The sequence below is a fragment of the Arachis ipaensis genome, chromosome B03 (genome assembly GCF_000816755.2).
Source record: "Arachis ipaensis cultivar K30076 chromosome B03, Araip1.1, whole genome shotgun sequence".
In the NCBI taxonomy this organism is placed as follows: domain Eukaryota; kingdom Viridiplantae; phylum Streptophyta; class Magnoliopsida; order Fabales; family Fabaceae; genus Arachis; species Arachis ipaensis.
In genome coordinates this window covers 121,381,451-121,400,771 of record NC_029787.2, presented here as the reverse complement: position 1 = coordinate 121,400,771, position 19,321 = coordinate 121,381,451, and the positions used below count along the sequence as shown (strand labels likewise).

The following is a 19,321-nucleotide window of genomic DNA, read 5'->3' as shown; positions in this document are numbered from 1 at the left end:
TATTGCAGAGTTATGACTGTATAAGCTTCGTTTGAATTTAGTTAACGTGACTTGCAAATTTATCAAATCTTAAATAGCTTAATTTAGTACGTTAAAATAATAATATATTTTGTTAATTAGTAAATATAAATAATTTCTGATTTTCTGTTAAAAAATGAAAAATAAAGAAAGAATATGCTAAAGATGATCCATTTCGGTAGTGAAGTAGTTAGCAGTTGACGTTTTCCAATAGTGAAGTAGTTATGCATGGTCCATATATGAATCCATACAATATTACAATCTGCACGTGCAATCACCACTAGTATATTACCAGTTGGCCAACTATATTTTCCATTTTTCTTTGGTAAAGCGACTATTCAATTTTAGTATACTTTTTCTTTAAGATATATTGGTGTATAACATGAAATTAAAATAAGATAATGTTGATCTTAAACCATGGTATAGATAAACTATGTTACATGTCCCCAAATAAGTTAAATAACATAACGGTAAAGTGATAATTAAATTTTTTAAAATTTTGATTTTGGATATTGACAGTTATAAAATTAACTTAAATTATTAAAGAATATCATGTTGTATATTTTGATTGTCAAATTTGTAATTAGTCATTGATAATGATATATAAGAAAAATAAAGTGAATGAAGGAATGAGAGAGATAGAAAAAAAGAATGAGATGAGGGAGAACTTTTTAATTTTAGAAGAAAAAATTTGATTTCAATTGCAATAAAAGAGCGACACGTAACATATTTTAATTATAAAATTAGTAATATATAATAAATTTTAATATTATATTAGAATCAAGTATACATTTAACTTATTTTTCCAAAAATTGGTTGAAAATAAAAATTATTTTAACAAATTTCTCTATGCATACATACATACATACATACATACATACATACATGACGATTTTCTAAATTCTAATACGAATATATAATCCCACCAGTTTTAGAAGATGTATCAAATTTATAAAAAGTATATATAATATTATATTTTGTTGGACCATATGAATGTACTAATAGTCACTCAAAAAAATATGAATGTTACTCATTATAAAAAAACCAAAGGAACATTCGGATATGACACTATTTTTTGGGCTTGATAGCTGGGTATGACTAAGCAAAAGTTTCAGTTTTTGTTCCTCTAAGCAAACAGTCCAACTATTCAAAATGAGGTATTTATGCAAATATTAGGTTTTTAAAATGTCAATATATAATATATGACAACTATAGAAGTCTTTGCCTAAATAATAAAAAAACCTGACACCAAAACAAAAACTTATGCAGTGATTATCGGTACATCCTTCTCTTCAGTTGGTTCGGTGCAGACTATAACTCACCTATACCTAAAATAATTTTTACTCTAACATCTTTCTAACTTCTAAGTTCACATAATGTGTTAAGGCCACTTGTATCTTTGGCTGCCACAACTCACAACTGACAAAACAACATTATTTATTTAGGAATTTACTAATAACTCATGGTATTTTTAATATAAAAATGAAATATTTTGTTAACTCAAATATTTTTATTACGGTAAAAATTTAATTAAAAAAGTTAAAATAATTTAGAGACCTAATTAAAAAAAAAAAATACAAAATATTTATTATAAATTTAATAAAATTATAAAAATTAACAAAATAATTAAATCAATATAATTATAACTTAAATTAATTCTTTTATCAATTAGAGGACGACGTAAACGTACCACGTAATATAATGACATAACAATTTAATACCAAATGACACAATAATTAGTTGATGTGATATGCTAGTGACATGTTATAAATTTATGTTAAGTTAAATTAATTCTTGCAAGTACACGTATAAATTATTTTCATTTATAAAATCTTAAAAGTGAATCAAGTAAGTCTTTAGGCAAAAAAATTATTGTTTTTTTTTTAAATTATTATTTTATATTTTTATTATATTTTCTTATTGTATTATATATTATTATTTTTTATCACACACTATTATTGCCTTATTTTTCTTTCTCATTTTTTTATTCTTCTCGCACTTTCTCTTCATTCGATCTATAACCATTAACCATCAATTGTATTAATTTTTATGAGTGGTTAAAGTATTGTTAACAAAATTTGTTTGTGTGTCTTTTAAATATCTAGATGTATAAAAATAATAGTTTTTTTCTTGATGCGCGTGTTAAGTAGTCTTATTATTCTATTAAAAAAATGTACGACATCAAGTATTTAAAATTCTTGCTCAAATTATCAAAATTTGATGTCAGTAATCATTAAAATTAATATAAAAATATATTATTTTTAACTAATGTAATAAAATATAGTATATTATTGTAAATTTTTAACTAATAATTATAAATTTAAGTTGTAATTTAATATAATCCCTTTGAATAAAAAGTTGTCATTGCTTTTTACATTTGACTCCAGTTATATAAGTTTTACATTTGCTTTATTATGCAAATTAATTAAACTATAGTTTATTATTTTATTTTGCATGTTTTGAAATCATGCGATCGTACTATAAAGATAACATTAGTCTTTATAATCTAATGTGAATTTTTTTACTATTTTATTTGTGAATCTTTTTACTATTTTATTTGTCACTTAAATACTATCCTTAAAAAATAGTTACTTAAAGTAAAATATTATATACAGAGAAACAAAAAACTTTTTAAATTTATAATTTTAATTTATTTTTTAATCATCACTTAATATAACTCAAATTTAATAGGTTAAAAAATTCTCTCTCTCATATTTTTAACTTCCTCTATAATCATTTTTTAAATTATCTAATGCATAAAATGTCATATTTTTTTATTTATCTTAAAAGTTAAAATTAAATGATATTAGTATTTTTAATAAAATTAAAATAAAAAGATATAAAACTCCTAAAAAGGATAATATTAAGTTTTATGTTCTTTTGTATCAGAATATTACTGTTTATTATATTATTATATTGTGTACTACATAACAAAAAATAAAATTCTATATCTTCTTGTTGTTACTTATTTTACTTTATTTTGATTATTTATGTATATTGTATGCTATGTTATTACCATGAATTTCTTTTAAATAAATAAAATAAATATTTTAATTACGAAAATAGATAATTTATAGAGTTTTTATCAATTTTCGTAACATTTCTTATTTCATTTACAGTGTAAATGAAATAAATATAGCCATATCTTGTTTATACTATAAACGAGATAAGACAGAAACCCATTTACACGTATTACGTTTGTATATGTATTACATGAAAAAGAGCGAAATTCACGTAAATTAAACCAAATTAATTAGTAAATTAACTTTTAGCATAAATAAATGAGTTAATAGTCAAATTCGTCCCTGAAAGATCACCCATTCTTTAAATTAATCCTCAAAAGACTTTTAGTCATAATAGTTCTTAAAAGATAAAACATAAGTCAAATTAGTCATTCCGTTAGTTAAATGATAACGGCATAATGACGTGTCATGTTAAGTGCCATGTGACATGATGACGTGGTAGGTTAATGCTACGTGTCACAAGATGATTGGTTGACGTGTCAGATCAGTGACACGTAGCATGCCATGTGCCACTTGACGTGTAAAAAAGTTATTTATAATCAAAATAGTCCCTGAAAGTTTACACGTAAATTATTTCATCCTTAAAATTTTAAAAATTAATCAAATTAGTCCTTATATAATTTTTTTATAATATTAAATTTGAAATATTTTTTATACTACTAATTTTAATATTATTTTTTAAACCTTAATAAATAAAATTCTCTTTACATAAAATAATAAAAATAATTAAATTATTATAAAATTATTTGTATTTTAAAATTTATATATTTTAAAATAACTATTATATTTGTTTAGTGAAATATAAAAGATTAAAACATTTAAAATAACTATTATATTTATTTAGTGAAATTCAAAATATTAAAACTCTAATTTTTTAATATTTTAGAATAACTACTATATTTATTTAGTGAGATATAAAAGATTAGAACATTTAAAATAACTACTATATTTATTTAGTGAAATCTAAAATATTAAAACTATATTTTGGATTTCACTAAATAAATATAGTAGTTGTTTTAAATGTTTTAATCTTTTATATCTCACTCTATAAATATAGTAGTTAGTAAGATTTAAAATATTAAAATTTTAAATTATTTTTATTATTTTATGTAAATAAAATTTTATTTATTAAGGAATAATATTAAAATTAGTACTATAAAAAATATTTTAAATTTAATATTATGAAAAAAATAAAAGAAATTTATATAAGGATTAATTTGATTAATTTTTAAAATTTTAAGGATGAAAATGACTTACGTCTAAACTTTCAAGGACTATTTTTTTTTATAAATAATTTTTTACACGTCAAGTGACACGTGGCATTAACCTGCCACGTCATCATGCCATGTGTCACTTAACGTGACACGTCATCAGCCGTTATCATCTAACTAACAGAATGACCAATTTGATTTACGTTTTATTTTTTAAGGACTAATATGACTAAAAAAATATTTTGAGGTCTAATTTGAAAAATAGGTGATCTTTTAAGGATGAATTTGACTATTAACTCGTAAATAAATTATACACCTAACAAATATTAATAACTTGCTAACCTAACCTATTCTATGTTACCTAAATAGAGTAGTTAGCTATTTCTGACCATAAAAGATTGAGGCGCTGACAATACTGACCATGACTAATTTAAATTAACTTTGTAACCATGAAAGATGTACTCCGTTTGACATTTCTAACCAAACGTCAATTTTTTAAATTTGTCGTTAGTAAGGCTTCCTACGTGGCAGATTATTATCCAATGTGTCATTATTTTATTTTAATTTAATAATAAAATAATATGTTACTAAACTAATCACTTCAGAGTCTCTTGTACCATATTGAAACACCAAGGATTTCGCACGCAGAGTAAAGGTTCTTCATCAATGGTGATGTCGACCCTCTTCTAACCCAACAGACGTCGTCGCTCTTCACCGGCGTTCATCGTTTGTGAGCGTCGCTGGTGTAGTTGCTGTCGTGGAGGTCCTCTGTGTCGTACATTCAGAGCTTGGACGTCCCGTCTCAGTCGTCGTTATCGCGTTTACGTGCACTCAAAGTATTCGCCGTCGCCTTCCCATCGTCACCCTCGTTGTCTGTGTTTCGGTTGGTGCCTGCTTCTACTCTTTCTTTTTTTCATTGTTGTTTTCATTTTTTAAGTTAGGGCAAATGCTACCATTGTAGAATTCTCAATTTACTAATGATTTTCTTTGAAAATGTGACAAAGATTTTACTAATTAGGTTATTGATTGTTGGTGATTGCTGATTAAGTTGTTAATTTCAATACTTTATTCATTGTTAATTTAGTAATTTTTGTTTGTTGTTAATTCCTATTTAGAATGTTCTTGATTGATTGTTGTTAGTTTAAAAAGAATCACTGCACTTTGAAATGTCTTGTTCCTAATGATCTTAATTAGAATGGTGGAATATTTAGTTATTTGTGGTGTGATACAATTAGCAACATGTGTATAATTTAGTTTTAGGCATCTTCTCAAGACTTTAGAAAAAACATGGAAGGAAGGAAGGGGGACCTAAACATGTGCAGGAAAGAGAGAGAGATAGAGAGAGAGTTATTGTTTAAAGAGAAAAATGTAGCAGACTATAGCACTATTACAGGCACCTGTTCAAAATGAAAAATATGATATATTCTTACGTGATTTCATAATACAATGTGCTTCTTTCATCTATCTGGTCAAAAGCATGAATTAATCCAATGAATTTATTTTATTTATTTATTTTTAAGAAACTTTGGTGAAATATATTTTGTACTCAAAGTATTAGTGAACAATGTTTCCTATAAGTTTTCTTTAAGTTTAATATTTTGTTAATATATTGGATTGATTTGACTTCCTGAACTAATTATTACTTCATTTATAAGTTATTATATCATTTGAGGATTAAAATCCATTAAGGAATTAGTAGATTTTTAACTAATTTTATGCGACACTTTAGAGCCTGCACAATTAAATTATCAATCACATTTTTAAATATGCATGTAAGTATGTAACTTTGAAACTTATGTTCACATGACACAAAAGAGAGCATTTTTGTGACAACAAAAAATGAGTACTTATGTAAAAAAAAATTGACTTAATTTAAGGGATTGGTACATTTGTGGCTAAATCATGTATAATCTATACCCATAAGCCTTATCAGTTTATTTATTTGCATTTGCTAGTAACATGTAACTTGACTTCTCTATACTGGTAATCACATTATTAAGGTCAACAAAAGAAGAATTTGATTGAAAATAATAGAAATTCTTCATCCTCTCTAACATGAGAGTATTGCTCGGCTCTTGCTCCTAGGTGTACTCATCCTGTGTCTCTTGATTCCAACTCATGCAGCAAGTAACCTCTGGATATCCTTCTGAAGAATATTAAAAAAAAATATGCCTTTTTGCATGTTAATTTTTATTTTATTTTAATTGAATATTTAGTTTAATGTTTTTAGCAATTTATCATGTTAATTCTAGCATGAGTTTTAATATTGTGTCATATTTAGTTAGATGGCAGCAACAACTCATATAACTCTATTCCTACACTATGGTGGAAGGTTTGTAAGATGCAGCGATGAAAACGTGGAATATGTTGGAGGTGATGTCAACGAAGTTAGAAGGATTTTAACGTCGACACACTAAACAACTTCTTCATCAAGAGTCTCCTAAGGGATATTGGATATACTCTTGTGAATGAGTACTATTGGCTGAAATCCAGTAAGGAACTCAAAAATGGGTTGAAGTTATTGAGGACCGACATTGATATAATTAAGATGTATGAAGCTGCCACAAATCATAATAGGCGGATGGACATATTTACTGAGCATCCAATTAGTCTTCCTGTGCTAGCCGAAGAAGCAGGACCAGCAATAGTCCCAGAAGCAGCACCGACAGCAGTCCCAGATGTAGCACCGGCAGCATCAGCAACACCAGATTCATGCAATTTATGCCGACTCCAAGACTTGGAGCATCAACAACTGGACTCTCTAGTGGCAGTAGCAATTCCACACCTAGTTAGGGCCTAAGATTAATTGGATTAAGGAACTTTTGTTGTAGTGTTTAGATATGGCTGTTACAGACCATATGCACTTCAATCTTTTTGGAAACTTATTTATAATGTTTTGGTTTAGAGTTACATCAATCATGGTTTGCTTTGTTACTTAATTCTCATCAAACAACTATGATGAATTAGCATGAACTTATATGTCTATTATGTTAACGGGAGATGATTACATATTTGGCTTTGTCCCACATTGATTTGGTACAAAAATTTTCATTTAGTAATTATCACCATTCATATATATTGCTATGTCAATGTTAAATTAGAGGTTGTGATTTGAAATATAAGCAGCTATGTCAAATTTCGAATATCTAAAGGTTATTTTTGTCAAATTTACATTCATTCGATTCACAAATTTTCATTAACTGTTAATTGTCACAACTCATATATTGTTATGTCAAAGTTAAATCAGTGTTTGTGATATGAAATATAACCAACTACGTTAAATTTCGAATTTTTAAGTGGTTACTTTTGTCAAATTCTCAATTTTTCGTGGTTAGATATGTCAACAAATATATACTTATCAGGTTACTTTTGTCAACAAATATTTTGACAAATCAGAAATTGGTTCAACGCCATATTCCCCTTTCCATTCCAATTCAACATCAACCCAGGAAAAGAATATAATAAAATCAAACCTCAATGATCTACATTTTAAATGCTACAAAACATGATTGAAAGGAAGCACAACACAAGTCCTATAACAATTGACAAAATCCAAATCCTAATTTCTATAATTTCTCCTTTAATCTTTTCTATCTTCATAACTACTTTCATAATAAACACAGAAAAAAAAGCATGATAAACGTAGTCTTGTCATAATCGCAGAAGAAGCATGATAAACGGAGAAGAAGAAGCATGATAGCTATCATAATAAATCCATATTCTACTTTTATAACTACATTCTCAACTTTTCATAACTAGGATTTTAGATTTTGGAATAACCCACACACTTATGAAGAAGAAGAAGAACATAGGGTCATTATGGTAAAATTAGGCCGTAATGCCATGTTGGAAAGCCAAGTTGGAAGGAAACTTGCCACGTAGGAAGACTTACTAATGACAAATTTAAAAAATTGATGTTTGGTTAGAAATGTCAAACGGAGTACATTTTTCATGGTTACAAAGTTAATTTAAATTAGTCATGGTTAGTATTATCAGCGCCTCAATCTTTCATGGTCAGAAATGGTTAATTACTCTACCTAAATATAATCCAACTTCCTCGTGTGTTAAAACAATAAATTTATAAAAGTACCATAACTATAATAGTATAATCACATACTCTTATTAACTATAAAAATCGATCGCTCTTGCAATGTGCCAACTACCATTCAGATGGTTGATGTCACGGTCCGTGCGTCCGCACGTGCCATAACGTCCAAACAACTCACAAATATCAAGAAAACGTGCGAAAAAAAAGAGAAATAGGGGGTTAAGGAGATGGAGACGGAGTGAAGAGAGACTGTGAACGAGTTTTATTTATAAGCGCGGCCTAACCTTATTTTGTTTACATTGTAAACGAAATAAATATAGCCACAAAAGTCCGTGTCATAACATGTATACAAACATAATATGTGTAAATATATTTGTGTCTTATCTTATTTACTGTGTAAATGAGATATAACTATACTTATTTCGTTACACTGTAAATAAAATAAATAAAATTACAAATATCAGTAAAATTCTATTAATTACTTATTTTCGTAATTAAAACAGTTATTTTATTTATTAAAAAAATCCATTATTACCACATTCAAATTACCGGTATTATCACTGTTTTCATGTTTTTTACTTTTTTGTTTAAAAAATAAAATAAAATAAAATCTGTGTTTGCATATTTGATCTATATTTTAATTTGAGTAAAGTAACAATTAGGTTTTTGAAAATTTTAACTACGAATAAATTAATTTTTAAAGAAAAAAAAGTACTAATTTGGTCCTCCAGGATAGCAAACGGTGGACACATGATATTTTTCTATCAATTTATTAACTAAAATCTAACGGTGATGTTTATATGTACTGTTAATTACTCTGATCTATCTATGAAAGATAGTCATGTAGATAACAAATTTTGGAGTAAAACTTCACTTATTTTGATAGAATTTGTGATAAATAGAGAATAGTTGATAAATGATATATGAAAACTCAAAAGATGAGTCCAAAACTACATAATTTTTCTACTCGTATGATAGTAACGAGATATGCACCACGGTAAATAACGAAATATATAGACAATTTAGTTTCGTTTTGCATTATTTATTGACAGAAGGACATACTTGTTCATTATTTGCTATTTTGGAGGACCTAATTAATATTTTTTTCTTCAAAAATAAATTAGTCTAAAATTAATATCTTCGAAGATCTAATTGTCACTTGACTCTTTTAATTTTAAAATTACGGGAAAAAAATTTAAAAAGAATAAATGATTATTTGTACCCATGAGAGTTTAGAACACTGATATTTGTACCCATCGTAGATGGAAACTGACTTTGTAACCATGAGAGATGGGTTCTGTGTGACAAAAGTAGCTTGGCTTGGGTTGGCACTTGCTTCAGGGTTGTAGGACCCTACGTGGCTCTCCGAACCTCCCAAAGCCCTGTCTACGTGGATCTGAACGACGCCCTTTCGACCGGGAACGTCGCACCACCCCGGATTCCGACCTCTCCGTCGATTATCGTCACCGCCGCCGAAACCCCGGCTATGACTTGTAACACCCTAACACACTAAGCTTTACGCTTAAGCCGTAAAACAGAGGTGGTGTGGTATTACGACCTCTAAAATAGAATGAGTACATATAATAGCAAAAGAATTATAATATGCTAGGAGCCTTGAAGAATAGGGAAAATAAAAATCGCAAGATAGAAGCGCAACGCTCAAGGAACGAGTTAACTTGCGTGCTAAGACAACCATAACTATCAAACATAAGATAACAGAAGTAGGAATAGAGTGCCAAAGATATTCACAATGGAAATAGGAGGGTATCGTAATGGATTTTGTGATAGGTTTACCTAGAACTCGGTCTGGTTGTGACGCTATTTGGGTGGTTGTGGACCGACTGACAAAATAAGCTCACTTCCTTCCCATTCGAATTGGGTTATTACATATATACATACATATCCAAAACCCAAAAGTACATATACACAATCATGCCTCTCCATAAACCTCTAAGAGGATCAAAAAGAACAAGTTATACGGAGAGAAAGCCAAGTACATATATATTTATATACAACATAGCATAACAAAATAACCCAATAACCACTCTGCTTTAAGAGTCCAGACGCCTAACGAGTTGCCTCTCGACCTGCATCTGAAAAATAACAACATAGTATGGAATGAGAATCGGCGGTTCTCAGTATGGTAAATGTGCCACACACATAATATATAAGGTCCTGGGAATACCAGAGGCAATCCTAGAACGCCGACACTCAGATTACAGAGCTTAAAATATTAAACAGAAGCCATAAAAGGTGGTTTACTAAGGATATTTAAACCTAACTTAACCTTAAATCTAAATCACATTCTGCCATTCCTCTATACCTCCAACTCCATCATATATTTCACAGACAGATAAACAGATAAAGGCAAGCACAAGAAGGTTACAAATACTGCAGGTAACAAATACACATTTAACATGGCAAGTACATATAGGCACACCCAATTAAAGCACAAGCAAGTAATTCAAGTAATATGTATATGATGCATGCCTGTCCTATGGCTGATGAGGCTCATCTGTCGGTTATCCAGCCAACCCGACAAGTCTGAATTGTCCTTAGACTGTCCCCCGACGTGCATCCCCAAGAGTCTATGCATATATTTTTCTCAAATAATCAATATTGCTCAATGGGGATAACATTCCCGGGAATTTATATAGTGCCCGGTCACACTTACGTCGTAGGGTCAACAGAGTATCGAGTTTTCAACCTGGTACACGTGATGGCAAGCCACGGCACTTAATCAAGGGAATCTCGTATCTCAGATTACTCAAATTCATAAGCCATATAAATAATTCAATTATAATTCATTAACATCCACATCATTCTCAATTGCATCTCATTCATCATTATACGTCAATCATATTCAATCCTTATCCTTCATTATCACACCTCCCATTCCGTCCATCAATAGTTCCAATTCAAAACATAATTCATTCTTTTCTAAATAAATCAAACTTCAAACTTAAAACATACTCATTTTCTTAATAACTCAAAATCAAACCATATAACCTTTAAATCTAAATATCTTTTAAATAATCATCTAAATAAAATCTCTAATTTTTATAAAATTTCGGCAGCATCTCCTCTAAAACTCGGACTTTACCACCCTTTTCGGGTCCAAACCTGCTTCCTTTTCAATTCAACATACCCTTCCTCATCATCATAACAATCACCACAATAAATCTACCTTAGATAAATAATTATACTCGTACAATTTTCAAATCCAACAACCCAAAATTCAACTACAAATCATAGTTCACAAATCCTAGACTTTTAACACAAAATACCTCATTATCACAACAACCTCCACAATAGTTATACCTCAAATCAATAGTTCACCAAATCATTAGTTAATCAACAAGCACCAAACCAACCATGTTCATCAACAATAACATTCAACCATAATTCTCTCCAAATTAACATAACAACATTCACCATTCAAAATTAATAACTAATTATTCAATAAACTTCAACCAAATATATTCATCGACAATTTACTAAATATTAAACATACACCTGCATTCCAACTTATCCAATGGTCATCTAGCCTAAGCTTTCACAGAACATTATATATTAAATGCAAGAAACCTAAACCATACCTTGGCCGATTTCCACGTAACGACCAAAGCTATTTATTCAAAACCAAGGCAGCCCCTCAAAACTCAACTAATCCGGTTCCTCCAAGTTCCAGTATTCACAATTTCAAGCTCCAATTATTTATTCACAACCTAATACACATTCATAACACATATATATCCAATTTAATACTCAAAACTCAAATTCAATGAAAATAAAATAGAATTATCGTATCCTCACCTTACCCAAGCTTCACATAAGCAAGAGTGAACGTTTCTCTCAAGCTAATTGGATCCTAAAACATCAGAAATCAAAGAAATTCAACAAACTCGAAAATTGGGGGAAATGAAGGCTGAGTATAAAATAACGAGTTACCTATGAAATTGTTCCAGTAGAAACGTAGAGCTCGACGCAGTGAACGCGTGGCCGCAAACGGTGCGGCGATCGGAGCTCGAACGGAGGAATTACGTGATTTGGAAAGTAACGTGAGGGTTACGGGATTTTTCTCGTTCTTCCCTCCCTTGGAAGCTGAAAGCTTCGTTTCTGTTGGAATGAAGGGGATGAAGGGCTTGGGTTCACTTAAAAGGGCTGGTCCGGTTGGACCAACATCCCGGTTCGGGTCCGGTTCAACTGGTTCGGTCTGTTCGGTCCACTTTTGGACCGTTTTCTTCGAAATTGGTGTCAAAATTATTGTTTCAATGAGCTATATCCTAATTTAATATAATATTTACGTTTCTAATCCTCCTTATTAAAAACTAATTTATTGACTAATTATCTACTAATTTAACCGAGGTTTACATGACTCATACGACTGCAGTAGAGACCGCAGACGTGATCGCCACCGACCCGAGTCATCCAAACGTAGAAGCCCCAAGCGCGTCACCACCAACGAAGGACATCCTAACGGCGATGAACTTCCAAAGAACTTCGGCCGCCAGAACGGTGGCTTGTTTCACAACCGCGACCGTCGCAATGGTGACTGGCGACGGCGCTTTGATTCCGAGTCCGACGAGGAACTGAAGGGATTGCCGTTCGAAGGGTATCGGAGGCTGAAGAGGCAGAAGATGCGGAAGTCGCTGAGGCACTGTATTTGGAACATCACGCCGAGCCCTCCTAGGCGCGAGAATAATAACGATTCGAGCGACAAAGAGATCAAACATTACGAAAAATCAAAATCTGAATCCAATTCAGAGAGTTCTTCAAAGTCTGAATCGGAATCCGACGGTTCGCGCTCGAGGAGAAAGAGAAGAAAGAGTTATGGTTCCAAGCGCAGTAGACGAAAGTCGAATAGCGATAACGAATCTGATGATAGTGAATCCGAATCTGACGATTCAATTTCAAGGAGGAAGAGAAGAAGGAGTTCCAAGTCGAAGGTTGGAGAAGGAGAAGGAGAAAAGTTGATAGTGATGTTGAATCGGAGGAAAGCGATACTGAAGAAGAGGAGCGCAAAAATAGGAAGGGGTAAGAGGGAGAGTGGTAAGAGAAGAGGGAGCAGAAAGAAGAGAAACTACAACGAATCTGATGAGAGTGAAGAGAGTGAAAGCAATTATTCTTCCGATGGTAGCAGCAAGAGAAAGAAGAAGCATTCTTCGCTGTCGAAGGTAAGCAGAAGAGAAAGAAGCAAAAAATCTGAATCAGAAAGCGAGGGTTCTAAGTCAGAAGAGGAAAAGGATTCTGCTGATGCAAAGAACAAAGCAATAGTGGAAGAGGTGATGAAAACAGAGGTGAACCCTGAGGCTTCGAAATTGAAGGAACTCTTTGAATCTCAGAAGACACCAGCTTTAAATAACGAACCTGCAGTAGGGCCAATGCCCTTGCCAAGGGCAGAGGGTCACATAAGTTATGGTGGTGCCCTTAGACCGGGAGAAGGTGATGCAATCGCGCAGTATGTGCAGCAGAGGAAGCGTATCCCACAAAGAGGTGAAGTCGGTCTTTCAACTGAGGAGATTCAGAAGTTTGAGAGCCTTGGTTATGTCATGAGTGGTAGCAGGCATCAGAAGATGAATGCTATTCGTATTAAAAAGGAGAACCAGGTTTATAGTGCTGAGGATAAGCGTGCTTTGGCTATGTTTAACTATGAGGAAAAGGCAAAGAGGAAGCACAAGGTTATGCCTGATCCACGTAGACAGAATTTTAGGAGGTTCGAAGAGTCACGTAGGGTCCTACAAATCTAAAGCAAGTGCCAACCAAAATCAAGTTATTTTTGTCATACGGAACTCATCTTTCATTATTACAAAGTCAATTTTCAACTACGATAATACAAATGTCAACATTCTAAACTTTGATGGATACAAATGGTCATTTATTCAATTTAAAAACTTGTCTCATGTTTTTGTACTATTTTTGTTTGATTAAGCCGAAAAAAAAAAAAAACTCGTTTTCCAAATTTCCAAAGTCGAGAGGAAAAGCAAACTGCAAACATCGGTCACGGAACTTCCTCGCTCTTCTCCTCCTCCTCCTTCCCCACAGGAAGCACCACCTTCAGGACGGACCCGATCCGCCAGGGTCCGAACCATCCTCCATCATCATTATCATCATCCTTCTCTCTCCCGACACAAATTCCTTCTGCAATTCCATTTCAATTCAATTCCGTTCTCCCTTTATGCCACGCTGCTCAAGCTTCCGTTGCCGCTGCCGCTGCCGCCGATTCATCCCTAACTGATGGAATCATCTGGTGACAACATTCACCACTAACCAAATCTATACTATATCAATCCTGGCTCAATACACCACTCCAACTCTCAAATTCCCCAATCGATCTTGCTCCGATTTCGATTCCACTATTTCCTTCTCTCTGTTTTAATTCTTGATTCTTTGATCGTTTCAGGTGCTGGTGGAACCCCGAGGGACACGTCGGTGATCGTGCTGACATTGGACTCTGACGAGGTCTACATCATTGCGAGCCTCTCCACTCGAACGGACACTCAGGTTATCTACGTTGATCCAACCACCGGTTCCCTCCGCTATACTGCGAAGTTAGGGTTCGATCTCTTCAGGTCTCAGACCGAAGCTCTCGAATTCGTCACAAACGGATTGCGTTCCATATTCAAGAGCAAGACCTACGCTAGGGCCATCTTAGGCTATGCTGCGTTGGGAAACTACGCGTTGTTGCTTCTGGCGACGAGGGTAACTGCAAGCGTATCCTATTTGCCCGGTGGAGGGTGCATTTACACGGTGACAGAGAGCCAGTGGATCAAGATTTCACTGCAGAATGCACAGCTGCAGGGGAAAGGGGAGGTTAAGAACATCCAGGAGTTGACGGAGCTCGACATTGATGGGAAGCATTACTTCTGCGAGACAAGGGATATCACTAGGCCGTTTCCGAGTCGCTTTCCGGTCGGGGAGCCCGACCAGGAGTTCGTTTGGAACGGGTGGTTCTCGCAGCCTTTTGCGAACATTGGATTGCCAAGGCATTGTGTCACACTCCTGCAGGTTTTTCTTTGTGCTTGGCGTTTTTCATGGCTGCCCTTCCCATTTTCGTGATTTCTTTTTGTATTTGTAATGTGTGGTTGTTTGTGTATTGGTTATGTGCACTAGCAGCATTGCCAATGGATTGGCAATGTGAATGTGGAGAAGGATTTGAGAGAGAGAAATAATTTGCATTGGTGCATTTTGTTATCTTACTTGGTCTTAATGTGTAGGGGTTTGCAGAATGTCGGAGTTTTGGAAGCTCTGGTCAACTAGAAGGTATTGTTGCTCTCATAGCACGGCGGAGCAGGCTACACCCCGGTACTCGTTACTTGGCGAGGGGGATAAATTCATGTTACAGTACAGGTAAGAAACCTACCAACAAGTATCGAACTTAGAATTTTCCATCTACATTGAACTAACTATGAACATAACAATTCTAATCAGGCTAACTACAAGGGAATCAGTTATCTTAATTAAACCTTGTTTCATTATGTCTTTGCTTTGCCAATGTAAGATTTTAGTATTAAAATGCTTTCAGTCACGTCCAGTATGGTTTTTTCTGTTGATTTTACCACTTCCATTTTTATATTTTATTCACAGAACGTTCTTTTGTTTCCAATTTACACGTATTAGTATCAGGCAGCATCTTCGTACAATTACAAAAATTGCAAAAAGAAGTTTTTCAATCTGTCATCAAATCAAAATTAACTTTCTGGTGAAACTTTGCCCTCATATAGCTCTGCACAAAACATTAATGAAATAATCACGTCCCATTTGACAGGAAATGAAGTGGAATGTGAGCAACTCGTATGGGTCCCTAAACGAGCTGGTCAAAGTGTACCTTTCAACACATATGTATGGCGAAGAGGTACAATTCCTATGTGGTGGGGTGCAGAGCTGAAAATCACTGCTGCAGAAGCTGAAATTTATGTTTCCGATATTGATCCTTATAAAGGAAGTGTGCAGTATTATCAAAGACTGAGTAAGAGGTATGATACACGGAATCTAAATACAAGTGCTGGTGAGAATCCAAGCCGAAAAGCTATGGTTCCCATTGTATGCATTAACCTGCTTCGATATGGAGAAGGAAAATCAGAGTCCATTTTGGTTCAGCATTTTGAGGAGTCTTTAAACTTCATTAGATCAACTGGGAAGCTTCCATATACACGGGTCCATTTGATACATTATGACTGGCATCAAAGCATAAAACTAAAAGGTGAACAACAGACAATTGAAGGGTTATGGAAGCTTTTAAAAGCACCCACTATATTAATAGGTATCTCTGAAGGAGATTATTTGCCCTCACGACAACGAATAAATGATTGCAGAGGTGAGGTCATATACAATGATGATTTTGATGGTGCCTTCTGCTTAAGAACACGTCAAAATGGGGTAATACGTTTTAATTGTGCTGATTCTCTTGATAGAACCAATGCTGCTAGTTTTTTTGGTTCCCTCCAAGTCTTCATGGAGCAATGTAGACGGCTGGCAATATCACTTGACAGTGATATTGCATTTGGCTATCAGTCAACCAATAATCATTATGGTGGATATACTGCTCCACTACCACCTGGGTGGGAAAAGCGTTCTGATGCAGTTACAGGAAAAACATATTATATTGACCATAACACCAGAACTACCACATGGATGCATCCATGTCCAGATAAACCATGGAAGAGATTTGATATGACATTTGAAGAGTTCAAGAGATCAACTATTTTATCTCCTGTATCTCAACTAGCTGATCTTTTTCTTCTTGCTGGGGATATTCATGCCACTCTTTACACTGGGTCTAAAGCAATGCACAGTCAGATTCTGAGCATATTCAACGAAGATACAGGAGGGAAGTTCAAACAGTTTTCTGCTGCACAGAATGTGAAAATCACTTTGCAAAGAAGATATAAGAATGCCGTTGTGGATAGTTCTCGTCAAAAGCAGTTAGAAATGTTTCTTGGAATGAGGCTTTTCAAGCATCTTCCCTCAATTTCTCTTCAACCTCTACAAGTATGTGACTTGTCAACTGCCAAAGTTAAATGAGTGATGGCTTTGTGTTTCTTTTCATACAGCAAGTGCCTAGTGATTGCAGTTTCATAATTAATATCATGTTGGTGACTAAATTGTATCCACTTTCTGTCTTAAGGACTTGTTAATTTATGTCAAATCTGCCTCTGTCTTTACTTTGTTTCTTGATTTATGTTTTTTAATGATTCCACAGCTAAATGTTGTCTATGTAATATGTGTTAGGACATCAGAATTAGATAATGTTGCTTCCACCTTTGAACTTTGCGTTTTCAACAAAAATAGTTATCAATAACTGAGCTACGTGATCACCATAGGTATCATCTCGGCCGTCTGGATTCTGTCTCAAACCAGTTGCAAACTTATTTCCTGTTGCGGGTGGTGAAGTTAGTCTTCTAAGTTTCAAGGGAAAAAACCTAGTTTGGGTATGCTAAATATTTCCTTCTATTTTCTGGATACTCCTATACTACTTATAAACACTCTCTGATGTTTGAATTCTTTATTAATATTCTTCTTAAGTTGTTAAGTTTTAAATATCTTCTCTTACAAAAGTATACACCTTTTCCTTTCACAGATTTGTCCACAGCCTGCAGATGTAGTTGAAATCTTTATTTATCTTGGTGAGCCTTGCCATGTTTGTCAGCTTCTTCTCACAATATCCCATGGTGCAGATGATTCAACTTATCCATCAACAGTTGATGTGCGGACAGGACGCAATTTGGATGGGCTGAAACTTGTATTGGAGGTCTGTATCACAACTTCACTTTGCCCCACTCTATATGTTCATTTATGCTTTTGATGGTACGGCAGTAAGAGGTGATCTTAATAATGTTAGCTGAACAGTAAGAGGGTTATTTATGACTTTATGTTGTGAGGAAAACCTTTTTTGTCCCCCTCCAAAAGGAGCACTTTTCTGGTTATACTGTGATATCTTTAAATATAAGATTTTAGAAAATCTAGTTATATAATCTGATCCCACCTGGCATCTAATGGCAGGGTGCTTCTATACCAAGGTGCGCTAGTGGAACAAACCTATTAATACCCCTGCCTGGGGCAATTAGTTCAGAAGACATGGCTATAACTGGAGCAAGCTCTCGCCTGCATGCCCAAGATGCATCACCGTTGTCATTACTGTATGATTTCGAGGAACTCGAGGGAGAGTGGGATTTCCTTACTCGTGTAGTGGCGTTAACCTTTTATCCTAACATTTCTGGAAGGAACCCGTTCACTCTTGGTGAGGTACATATTTTTAAGCATATGATATTTCACACTGATGATGGCTTGACTAGCTATGATATTGTATGGCAGTTATTTGTTACTTTTTGATGTAATATGCATGGGTGTACTGTTTTGTCTTGTAAACAGTAAAAGTAATATAGTGCAAGTATGGTGTATAGTGTAGCTTAATAGGTTTGCATTTTCTTTTGCTCCATCCTGGGGATAGAATCTTAATATGCTTACTAAACCAATATTTATGGTTTGAAATATTTCAGATAACCCTTTTTACTTATTAAAGAAAAAATCATTTCCTCTTGTAGCCAGGATATTTGTTAGTCATTTGGCTTAGGCTGCAATAAAAAATGATCTATTTGGAGTTTTTCCTGGTTATGAATCATAATTCACTAGAGACCAGTGTGATTCATGGAGGTATAAAAGGAGTTAGAACTTTTAAATTTTAAAGTCTTACTATTTGAACTTAGAAATTTTTGTGCGAAACAAAGCTAAAATTCCTGCTCAAGTCAGAATTGTGAATTTATATCTTAGTTTTTTATATACCCAAATATAAAAGCTAACATTCTTAATCAATTTAAAATCTTGGAACTGTAGTTAAAATTCTATCATCCTTATGTATCTGTAATGATTTTTCTCTTCGATGAATTGAGATTCTGAATTATTTGTAATAAATATAGTAATGGAAACTCACCTTTTCAATTCACTTTTTTATTGTATTTTTCAACATAGATGTAAATACTGTTTCAATGTAAGTCTTCTTTTTCAGCTAATGAGATATGATT

The 19,321-nt window shown here is 33.1% G+C and overlaps 1 protein-coding gene, 1 long non-coding RNA gene and 1 pseudogene across 2 annotated transcripts in view; 2 read left to right on the top strand and 1 right to left on the bottom strand.

Moving 5' to 3' along the window:
* LOC110269819 lies at positions 11,437–11,672 on the bottom strand. Its single transcript, XR_002358577.1, has 2 exons — positions 11,622–11,672; positions 11,437–11,587 (listed from the first exon to the last, which is right to left on the bottom strand). It is a non-coding gene; the product is annotated as an uncharacterized LOC110269819 (long non-coding RNA).
* Positions 12,428–14,050, top strand: LOC107633710 (annotated as a pseudogene).
* Positions 14,238–19,321, top strand: part of LOC107631162 (probable phosphoinositide phosphatase SAC9) — a gene marked incomplete in the record, with an annotated part of 9,889 nt that continues 4,805 nt past the window's right edge. The window contains 7 exon segments of the mRNA XM_016334512.1: positions 14,238–14,550; positions 14,704–15,308; positions 15,518–15,650; positions 16,069–17,291; positions 17,624–17,731; positions 17,881–18,051; positions 18,303–18,545. Of these exon segments, the coding sequence (XP_016189998.1) occupies positions 14,538–14,550; positions 14,704–15,308; positions 15,518–15,650; positions 16,069–17,291; positions 17,624–17,731; positions 17,881–18,051; positions 18,303–18,545 (2,496 nt within the window).